The sequence below is a fragment of the Poecilia reticulata genome, linkage group LG17 (assembly GCF_000633615.1).
Source record: "Poecilia reticulata strain Guanapo linkage group LG17, Guppy_female_1.0+MT, whole genome shotgun sequence".
In the NCBI taxonomy this organism is placed as follows: Eukaryota; Metazoa; Chordata; class Actinopteri; order Cyprinodontiformes; family Poeciliidae; genus Poecilia; species Poecilia reticulata.
In genome coordinates this window covers 7,990,287-8,001,786 of record NC_024347.1, presented here as the reverse complement: position 1 = coordinate 8,001,786, position 11,500 = coordinate 7,990,287, and the positions used below count along the sequence as shown (strand labels likewise).

At 41.0% G+C, this 11,500-nt stretch overlaps 1 protein-coding gene across 5 annotated transcripts in view; it reads right to left on the bottom strand.

The window, feature by feature from the left end:
* Nucleotides 1-11,500, bottom strand: part of LOC103479258 (regulator of nonsense transcripts 1-like) — a 28,923-nt gene that overhangs the window by 7,233 nt on the left and 10,190 nt on the right. For 4 of the 5 annotated variants that reach the window (XM_008433604.2, XM_008433606.2, XM_008433602.2 and 1 more), the window contains exons 13-20: nucleotides 9,761-9,875; nucleotides 9,506-9,649; nucleotides 9,162-9,375; nucleotides 8,682-8,799; nucleotides 7,493-7,649; nucleotides 7,106-7,248; nucleotides 6,791-6,965; nucleotides 6,602-6,683 (exon numbers count right to left, since the gene is read on the bottom strand). In XM_008433604.2, the coding sequence (XP_008431826.1) occupies nucleotides 6,602-6,683; nucleotides 6,791-6,965; nucleotides 7,106-7,248; nucleotides 7,493-7,649; nucleotides 8,682-8,799; nucleotides 9,162-9,375; nucleotides 9,506-9,649; nucleotides 9,761-9,875 (1,148 nt within the window). Of the gene's footprint in view, nucleotides 1-6,600; nucleotides 6,684-6,779; nucleotides 6,966-7,105; nucleotides 7,249-7,492; nucleotides 7,650-8,681; nucleotides 8,800-9,161; nucleotides 9,376-9,505; nucleotides 9,650-9,760; nucleotides 9,876-11,500 lie in introns of those variants that run through there. The other variant, XM_008433607.2, reaches the window with a different exon arrangement.

Below are 11,500 nucleotides of genomic sequence, written 5' to 3'. Positions count from 1 at the left end.
AATCTCTCCAACATGGCTGCACTCTAGATTTGAATTTACTAGTAATTTGGGGTTTTATAAAAAATCTGATTATATTCTTCCAACAATGTTCTCTCCAAATTCTGGAAGAGGATGTTGTAATTTGGGTCTTCCAAATATTCAGCCAGCCATCTTTGGTTAGCTGAATATCCAATTCCCTTTCCCATTTTGTTTTAATATTCAATGTGTTAGTGCCTCTATTTTCTAACAGATATTTATAGAGTAAAGACACTAATCTGTGTTTTTTACCCTTATAGGTCTCGATCAGCATTTTGACAATCTCATTTTCATTTGGGTCTATTTTTTGTTTTATTTCTTTGTTATAAAAGTCCCTTAATTGCAGGTATCTAAAATGATCTTGGGTTCTTAGAGCAAACTCTTCCTGTAGTTTCTGGAAACTTTTAAAGTGTCCATCTTTAAGGACTATGCATAATGCTGTTAAGCCTCTTTCTAGCCATTGTTTAAATTGTGGGTCCTGAATAAAATATTTATTGTAGGCTGGCCACTGGATCARACATAATTGTTTCTCTAATTTGCATTGTCGGATTATATATAACCATTTACCCAGTGAAAACCTAGTAATAGCATTAACATTCTTAAGTATATTCTTAATGGTCTCAATATCTCCAATAATACTTCGCAATTCTCTTCCATTGACTTTTTGTTCAATATTTTTCCATTTTGCTTCATAATTTTTGGCACTTATATTAATTATAGGAGCTATTTGGGCAGCATGATAATATTTTCTAAAGTCAGGTAATGCCATACCTCCTTTCCCTTTTGGTATTTGTAAAGTTTCAAATTTTATTCTGGGTTTTTTAGCGTTCCATATGAATCTAGATATAATCTGGTTCCATGTTTTAAACAGTCTATCCGGGATTTCTATAGGTAATGCCAAGAAGAGGTACAATAACATTGGTGACGTGTTCATTTTTATCGCTTCAATTCTGGAGCTGAAGTTAAGTGTTAGGAGGTGGGATGTCCCAATTTCTTGGTCCACTTTAGTAAAGTTAGCTTTATATAGACCACCTATGTTTTTCATTAATTATATTCCTAGGTATGACATTGTATTAGAGCTCCATTTTAAATTATATTTTCCCCGTATCGTTTCAGATGGTGTATAACCGAATGTCAAAACCTGTCTTTTCCAAATTTWATTTGCATCCTGAATAGAAGCCAAATATCTTTAATTGGTTATCAGACAAGGCAGCGAGTTTTCAGGGTCTGATAAATAGCAAATTACATCATCTGCAAACAAACCTATTGTATGGGACTCATTATGTATATCAATACCCTTAAGATCCTTATATTGTCTTGTGTTGTGCCAGTGGCTCGATATAAATTGCAAATAAGGTTGGTGATGAACAGCAACCCTGACGTGTAGAACGCTCTAGTTTTATATTATCAGTTAGACTTCCATTAATCTTGATTCTGGCCACAGGTGATTGGTATAAAGTCCTCACACACTGTACAGCTTTTTCATTAAAAACAAATTTTTCAAGTGCTTTATATAAGAAGTTCCAGCCTACGCTGTCAAAAGCTTTCTCTGCATCAAGACTGATTAAGATAGCTGTTGTTTTTTAATTTTGAATATGATCTATTATGTGAAGTGCCCTCCTGATGTTATCTCGCGTTTGGCGACCTTTAATAAACCCTGTCTGGTCCTCATCTATGATATCTCCAATGAATTGCTCAAATCGAGGTATAAATTTTATAGTCCATGTTTAGAATAGATATAGGTCTATAATCAGAGCATGTTTCACTCTTCCTTTTTTTTGGAATGACTGATATAATTGCTTCTCTCCAAGATGGCGGCAGCACTGCATGTTCCAATGTATAATTAAATGATTTTTCTAGTAATGTTAGAAAATCTTCACTAAAGGATTTGTACCACTCAGATGGCAGTCCATCACTTCCTGGTGTTTTACCGTTTTTTAACCTATTAATTGCCTTTTGTATTTCTATTCTTGTTATATGGGAAGTGAGAAGTTTGTTTTGAGTTTCTCCAATTCAGGGCAGGTCCAGTGACTCCAAGAAGGTTTCTATCTGTTCATCTTTAGCGGAGGGAGGTTGACTGTATAATCTCTGGTAGTATGTCCTAAACCTGTCCTCAATAGTTGCTGGGTCATGTATCATTTGATTTGTTTCATCATCCTTTAATTTATATATATTTCTCTCTGACTGTTGCTTTTTCAGTTTCTTTGCCAACAGTTTCGTTCCTTTAGATCCCACCTCACGATATGATTGTGTAATAAACTTTGATTTCTTTTCAATTTCATATGTAAGCATTTTATCAATGTTGTTTCTTAGTCATTTCATTTTTATAAACAAGTTGGGATTTTGAGTTAATTTATGTTTTTCTAGATCTGTTAGTTGAGCTCTTTTTCATAGGCATCCATTCTGGATTTCTTAAAGGCCGCAGTTTTTGAGATCAATTTTCCTCTTAATACTGCCTTGAATGCATCCCATAATATCACCGGATTAACCTGTCCATCATCATTCTCTTCTATGTAAGTTTAAAATAGAAGAAACAAGTATATCTGACCATTCTTCACTAACATTAAAACTAAATTTATCCTCCGGAAAACGCAAAACAGCATGGCGATTAAATGTAGGCTTGTTGAACTCCAAAACAATCAAAGCTGAAATCGAGTAGCATCGAGTCCAGCCTCTCCTTGGTCACTTTTAACTTGTTCTCTCTTGGTATCCAAGTCAAGCCGAAGCCTCTCTTGATCATGTCTGACGCTGCTTNCAAATTTTTCAAGTGCTTTATATAAGAAGTTCCAGCCTACGCTGTCAAAAGCTTTCTCTGCATCAAGACTGATTAAGATAGCTGTTGTTTTTTAATTTTGAATATGATCTATTATGTGAAGTGCCCTCCTGATGTTATCTCGCGTTTGGCGACCTTTAATAAATCCTGTCTGGTCCTCATCTATGATATATATCTCCAATGAATTGCTCAAATCGTTTTGCTAAAATCGAGGTATAAATTTTATAGTCCATGTTTAGAATAGATATAGGTCTATAATCAGAGCATGTTTCACTCTTCCTCTTTTTTGGAATGACTGATATAATTTCTTCTCTCCAAGATGGCGGCAGCACTGCATGTTCCAATGTATAATTAAATGATTTTTCTAGTAATGGTAGAAAATCTTCACTAAAGGATTTGTACCACTCAGATGGCAGTCCATCACTTCCTGGTGTTTTACCGTTTTTTAACCTATTAATTGCCTTTTGTATTTCTATTCTTGTTATATGGGAAGTGAGAAGTTTGTTTTGGGTTTCTCCAATTCAGGGCAGGTCCAGTGACTCCAAGAAGGTTTCTATCTGTTCATCTTTAGCAGAGGGAGGTTGACTGTAATCTCTGATAGTATGTCCTAAACCTGTCCTCAATAGTTTCTGGATCATGTATTATTTGATTTGTTTCATCATCCTTTAATTTATAGATATTTCTATCTGACTGTTGCTTTTTCAGTTTCTTTGCCAACAGTTTTGTTCCTTTAGATCCCTCCTCATGATATGATTGTTTAATAAACTTTGATTTCTTTTAAATTTCATATGTAAGCATTCTATCAATAATGTTTCTTAGTTCTTTTATTTTTTAAACAGGTTGGGATTTTGGGTTAATTTATGTTGTTTTTCTAGATCTGTTAGTTGAGCTCTTTCTTTTTCATAGGCTTCCACTCTGGATTTCGTAAAGGCCGCAGTTTTTGAGATCAATTTTCCTCTTAATACTGCCTTGAATGCATCCCATAATATCACCGGATTAACCTGTCCATCATCATTCTCTTCTATGTAAGTTTAAAATAGAAGAAACAAGTATATCTGACCATTCTTCACTAACATTAAAACTAAATTTATCCTCCGGAAAACGCAAAACAGCATGGCGATTAAATGTAGGCTTGTTGAACTCCAAAACAATCAAAGCTGAAATCGAGTAGCATCGAGTCCAGCCTCTCCTTGGTCACTTTTAACTTGTTCTCTCTTGGTATCCAAGTCAAGCCGAAGCCTCTCTTGATCATGTCTGACGCTGCTTTGTCTGCTTTCTCATAGGTCCGCACTCCAGAGTCCCAGAAGATTCTCATCTTTGTGAACGGCGTCTGAAATCTGACATCTTTCTGCTTCAGGGCTGCCTTTAATGGGCCGTATGCTTTACATTTTTCTATGACCTCTGAAGCGTAATCATCATCAAAATAAAGGCGCTTGCCTTCCACAGCTCCACCTTCTGTTCCCAGGCTTTCCTTAGAACCATTTCTTTTGTGTCGAGTTGGAAGAAATTCACAATTATAGATCTCGGGGCCGCGTTGGGAGGCGGTCTGGGTGTCAGAGCTCGGTGTGCCCGCTGAATCCGTAGTTCACTTCAGCTGCTTGATCAGCAGATCGGTGACAAACTTGGAAACCGATCTACCTTCTTTACCTTCTGGAACTCCAGAGATACGAAGATTATTTCTCCGGCTTCAGCTCTCCAAATCCACAAGTTTGTCGTTCATAGCTCTGTTCCTTTCTAATGTCTCAACCAGCTCGTCTTTCATTTCCAAGCACACAGCCTCCAGGTCACCTATTCAGGTCAGCCTCGATGATACTGCCCTTCTGGTTCTGCAGCTCGCACATCATTTCCTCCCTGAATCTGTTGAAATCTTCCTTCATTGTTGCATTTACATCTTCTTTGAGTTCTTCCATGTCTTGCTTCATCTCGTTTTTAAACTCTTTTAAGTCTTTAGAAAGCGTCTTGATACTCTCCAGTAACACATGTTGTTGTAAGTTAACGCTAGCATTCCTCGTGGTAGCATTAGCCTCATCCTCACTACCGTCTCCCGACTGTTCGCCAGTATATTGTGTTTTAGACGTTTTCTTTTCGGTCTTGTTAATTTTCGGCATCTTCCCCCTTTAAGTGGTTTAGACTGAAGTTTTGGTAAATATCTGAGTTAAACAAGGGGGATATTTTAAATACCGACATGGAGGAGCCTGTTTCTACGTGGCCATCTTGTTGCAGCGCTGACCCGGAAGTCTCTCCCGGTCCCCCTTTTTAAACAGGGGGACCACCACCCCAGTCTGCCAATCCAGGGGAACTGCCCCCGATGTCCATGCGATATTGCAGAGTTGCGTGAGCCAACACAACCCTACAACATCCAGAGCCTTAAGGAACTCCGGGCAGATCTAATCCACCTCCAGGGCCCTGCCACAGAGGAGCTTTTTGACCACCTCGGCGACCTCGTCCCCAGAGACTGGAGAGCCCAACCCAGAGTCCCCAGGCTCAGCTTCCTCAACAGAAGGCATGTTGGTGGGATTGAGGAGGTCTTCGAAGTATTCCGCCCACCGGCCCACAACGTCCTGAGTTGAGGTCAGCAGCACCATAAACAGTGTTGGTGCTGCACTGCTTTCCCCTCCTGAGATGCTGAATGGTGGACCAGAATCGCCTCGAAGCCGTACGGAAGTCTTTCTCCATGGCCTCTCCAAACTCCTCCCACGCCTGAGTTTTTGCCTCAACGACCACCTGAGCCGCATGCCACTTCGCCCGCTGGTACTCATGAGCTGCTTCTGGAGTCCCACAGGCCAAAAAGGCCCGATATGACTCCTTCAGCTTGACAGCATCCCTCACCGAAGGTGTCCACCAACGGGTTTGAGGGTTGCYGCCGCGACAGGCACCAACAACCTTGCGGCCGCAGCTCCGATAAGCCACCTCGGCAATGGAGGCACGGAACATGGTCCACTCAGACTCAATGTCCCCAACCTCCCCCGGAACGTATTCGAAGTTTTCCCAGAGATGGAAGTTAAAGCTCTGTCTCACAGGGGACTCCATCAGATGTTCCCAGCAGACCCTCACTACACGTTTGGGCCGGCCAGGTCTGACCGGCTTCCTCCCCCACCACTTGGGAAATGTCACGTTGTCATAAAGACATTTTCAATAACGTCAACTTTGTATTAAGTGTCATGATTTACCGAATGACGCTTTATGACAACAGTCAAATATTCATAAAGACTTATTCATGTTTATGACAGTGTCATGTCAGTCTTATTCACCCCCCTTCAAATAAAGTGTTACCAGTATTTTTGAATTAGAATTTTTTAACTGAATTTGAAAAACATGGCTGTCTGCATACTTCATTACAAAGATTTGAAACGTGTCAAGAGGAAATAAAATCTTGTTTCACCAACGGATACACGTTCTGATGAAATGAGTCACAAGTTGTAGCATGGATATGTGGAATATCTTGGCTATCTCCTGACTTCAAACCGAAGTCAACATGTCCACTGGTTTTATCGTCAGATGAAGACGGACTCAAAGTTTTGCATTCAGTTTATTCTGGTTCAGCCTTCGATACATCCAAGCTCCTTGTGAGCTTATATGCAGCAGGTGATCTGAGGTAAACCATCTTTCAATTAAAAACATGCAAGATCAGGTTTTCTGGTGGAGAATGTTCTGAAATGGAATGTCTAATCATCGAAATCTTTAATATGTAAATAAAATTCTATATCTGCCACAGAGCCTGGACAATTAATATCCAAGTATCAACAAAAGTACCAACAACTTGAACATTCCATTGACAATGAAGGTATGTGTTCTGCAGGAAGAAGTTCTTACCGTTGCTGCTGCGGTCATAAACAGAGCCAGGAATCAGCGCCTCCCTGGCATCATACATGGCTGTGCTCATGAAGCGGCCACCCTGGGAACAAACAACATGTCCACTGTCTACATCTCACATTTGCTCCCAGTTATAAAAGCCCTATCCAGTGAGGAAGCCTGAATGCCATGAACACACATTTAACTCACTGGGTTGATGGCGTTGACCAGCTTCCGTGGCTTGTTGAACTGCATGAGGCTCTCTCTCAGGTTGTTTAATGGGCCTTCTACAAGAACCTTCTGCTCCTTGTAATAGTTGAGCAGGTGGTTCCACAGAGGCTGCTTGGACAGGGCCTTCGGATTCCCCACAATGATCACTCCGTATCTGCATCACAATGGAGGACATGGTAATAAACAGCATGTTAGCTACACCACATACAGGACAGGATGATGACATGAAGCTACTAGTATTATTGTGAAGAAGGTCAAAATTCCAGTGTTCAGTGTGAAGTGGTGGTGCTGTACCGGGCCCTGGTGAGCGCCACGTTGAGACGTCTGGGGTCATTGAGGAAGCCAATGCCCTGGTGCTCATTGGCTCTCACACAGGAAAGGATGATGAAATCTTTCTCTCTGCCTTGGAAGGCATCCACACTGGCGATTTCCACTTCCTGTTATGAAACAGCAGTTTACCAACTCAGCTGACTGACATTTCTGCTGACTCAGGGAGCAAACAGTGGTAATTCAAACTTGGTCGTTTATCTAGGAACGTATGAACGAACGAACGAACAAAGGAAGTGCAAATGTTTTTGCTTTTATCCCATACATCATTTTCTTGTGCCCATGCTTATCCAGTCCTGAAAAATAATAAAAGCCAATTCCAGAATTCTGAAGTGGAAACCCAGCTGAGCTGACCTGATAGAGCTTGGTATGGAGGGAGCCACTGAACTGCATGTACTGGACCAGGTAGGACCGCTGTCCTTCATAGGGAGTGATGATGCCGATCTGGTCAGGTTTAGCCCCAGCCTTCAGTAACCTTGTGGTTATTTTCTCCACATTGGCAGCCTCAGTTCTACAAAGACATCACAAACATCTTAAAATAATTTCATTATTTCACCCATTAATTTTTTGAAGCAGTCCAAAAACATTCTCACCAACAATACAGGTAATTGTGATCCAGCTCCATTTCTGTCTAATGGCAGTTATTCTATAATCTGGAGCGTTGGTGGCTGAAGCAGCTCTGTCTAGCTCCTAGCATCTTCCTTTGTAGATCCTCATTCCTCAATTGGGGGCTATTTTTATATTTTTAGACATAACTAACGATGTTTTCTTTAGGTTTCATAACTTAATACATGTGCAAATAAATTAACACAATGACTTACTAGCACTATATATTTATATTACATAGAAAACAACACCAGACTAAACTGGCAAAAGTCATCTTGTTGAAGCATCAACAAGCATAACTTCACTCCAGTGGTGGGACTTGAACATCTTTAAATCAAGTTAATATGAAGGTATGTAATAAATAAAAATTTATCACATTTTAATCAAAAACCATACATCAACAAAAACATCATTCAAGAACCCTTTTTGTTGCTAAATTACTGAATGAGCTCAGAAACAAGTAAAAATGTTTTTAATGTGTTTAAGTTAAATTATACTTTAATTGAAAATCCTGTATTGACAGACTAAACACTTTCAATTTAAAAAATATTTTTGCTGCTAAATTATTGAATAGACATGAGCTCAACAACAAAGATGTTTAACAATAATTTTTTTCAGCATCTAATCAGATTGTTTATTGAACCAGAAATTAACCACAGTGAGATTAAGAGAAGTGAGTTCGTCGTCCATCGCTGATGGTGGCTGTTGCTTGTGCATCAGACTTATGGGTGTACCGTACCAGGACTTTATGTAAAAAAAAATAGAAAAAAAAATTGCATTAAAATCTATGCAAAAAATGCACTGAAGTCCCACCCGTATTTTATATGATACTTAAATAAATTTCTAGTATGTCTATCATCTTCATACATATGTTGTCCAACAAAAACTGCAAGATAAATCTCTAAAGCTTTTTAACAAAGTGAAACCAAATGCAAACCTGTTCAGATAGGATGTTCCAGAGCTTGCTATCTCCTCTTGGCCTTGGGTGACATAGAAGAACATGGGCTTGTCTGGCTGTGGCCACTGGAAATCAAAGCCTTTTTTCACCCGATCAGCTGTAGATGGAGCAAAGAAAAACAGGAACACACCCCACGTCTTTCATCGAATTCTTTCTAAATGTACAGGTCAGATTGGCCTTGAATTAAGACTGCTCAGCCCAAAGTAAGTCCTAAATAATTAATTTCCTCATCCAGATCACTTTAGTTGTCCAATGGATATAAATTCAAAGTTTCTGCATTAGGCATGGGTCACAAGAAATTTATAGTTAAACCTACAACAATGTGTCCCCTGAAAGACCTTTCAGCTTGATGATTTTGGCCCCAAGAAGAAAAGGTTTGGTCACCAAACTATCATTTGATAGTCAGTCAAACTGATAGTTTGATGGACTGTCAGTTACAACAAACTAACATGAATTTACCAGCAGTAACTCCATTCTGCAAGGAGCCCTCATAGAAGATGTTGGAGGGGAACGCGCTGAGGGCCGGGTGCATGCGGTACTGGACCTGCAGACGGATAGGCCTGATGCCCAGAACCACAAGGCGCTCAAACAGAGACTGGGACAGGCCTGCTTTTGCTGCCTTCTTACACATCACCACAGGTCCTAGCTGGCAGTGATCCCCCACCAGAATCAGCTACAGAAAGAGAACACAACGACGATAAAGAAGGTTCAATCAAGCAAGTTCAGTTGTGGGTCTAAAAACAGCAGGAAGAAAACAGCAATAATACTCCTGCTGTCATTTCTGTTGGTTTCTTCACGCTTACCTGTTTGGTCCCAAGGACAACCGGCACCATGCACTCTGGTTCTGTGGCCTGAGTGCTTTCATCAATCAAGATAGATCGGAACTGCATTTTAGCCAGACGTGGATCTCCTGCTCCAACACATGTGCAGCAGATCACATCGGCATTCTGGGTGGAGGAGAAACCCAGAAGAACCCAGGTTTCATTTGGGTAAGCTTTGCTGCATCAGCTCCTTACTCTCATCAGGTTACTCAGTGTCTCACACTCAGCCAGTCGTACCATGAGCAGCTCCCGCTCAGCAGTGCGTCTCAGAGCTCTGTAGCGCTTCTCGTCAGAGGACGACAGCTCTCCGGTCTCATCCTTCAGCTGCTGGAGTTTCTGCAGCTCCGGCATGCTGCCCACATCAACCACAGAAACTACAGCCATGAGGTTCTGTTCTCAGTATGAACCAGAATGATCTGGAATTACTTGCATCACTACCATGTTTACAGCATGTGACTCTTATTAAAACAATGTTTTTCTTTTACTTTTTTTTTTTAATTTGTGAAAAGAAATTGAGCTCCTCCATCTTCTACGTATGAACCTGCTGCCTTCTCAACAAATACACGGCTCTGATTGGGCATCAGAAATGCCCAATCAGAGCGAGGAGGAGAGTCTTGGCACCGTCAATCAACTTCATGTACGACTCACACACTCCATCTTTCCCACTGTTACATTACAGCTTCTTCATTCGCTATGAATGCTAAGCAAGTTAGCATAGCCATATGAGTTATAAGTTACAGTGCGTGCAGAGCATCCAGCCGTTTGGGCAGGTTCATACGGAGAAGGCAGTTCATACCTTCTCTGTATGAACCTCCGAGCTGGATGCTCTTGATGCATGAACTTATAATAAAGTTAATGTGTGGCAACTGGATAACATCTTTTGACTGCATTATCCAAATCCAAAAGAATGCACATTTTAAAAAATAAAGTGCTAGAAAGGAATGTATTGTGTAGCAAAATAATCAGCTGATTTGAGTATTTATAATATTTGGGCCAGCAATGAATTTCTACACGGCAAAATTGAATATCTTGGTTTATTTTAGTCCAGCAGAACCAGCAGGGAACAGAGTGGAAAAGCTCACTACCTGCGGTAGAACTGAACCGCACATTAACCGGTTAGGGCACAACGTGCCAGTGGAAGAACAGCTTAAAGATAGTTTTAACAAATATGTAAAAAATTATATACACTGCTCAAAAAAATAAAGGGAACACTTAAACAACACAATGTAACTCCAAGTAAATCAAACTTCTGTGAAATCAAACTGTCCACTTAGGAAGCAACACTGATTGACAATCAGTTTCCCCTGCTGTTGTGCAAATGGAATAGACAACAGATGGAAATTATTGGCAATTAGCAAGACACACTCAATAAAGGAGTGGTTCTGCAGGTGGGGACCACAGACCACTTCTCAGTACCTATGCTGTCTGGCTGATGTTTTGGTCAGTTTTGAATGTTGGTGGTGCTTTCACACTCGTGGTAGCATGAGACGGACTCTACAACCCACACAAGTGGCTCAGGTAGTGCAGCTCATCCAGGATGGCACATCAATGCGAGCTGTGGCAAGAAGGTTTGCTGTGTCTGTCAGCGTAGTGTCCAGAGGCGCTACCAGGAGACAGGCCAGTACACCAGGAGAYGTGGARGAGGCCGTAGGAGGGCAACAACCCAGCAGCAGAACTGCTACCTCCGTCTTAGTGCAAGAAGGAACAGGAGGAGCACTGCCAGAGCCCTGCAAAATGACCTCCAGCAGGCCACAAATGTGCATGTGTCTGCACAAACGGTTAGAAACCGACTCCATGAGGATGGTATGAGGGCCCGACGTCCACAGATGGGGGATGTGCTCACAGCCCAACACCGTGCTGGACGCTTGGCATTTGCCAGAGAACACCAGGATTGGCAAATTCGCCACTGGTGCCTTGTGCTCTTCACAGATGAAAGCAGGTTCACACTGAGCACGTGACAGATGTGACAGAGTCTGG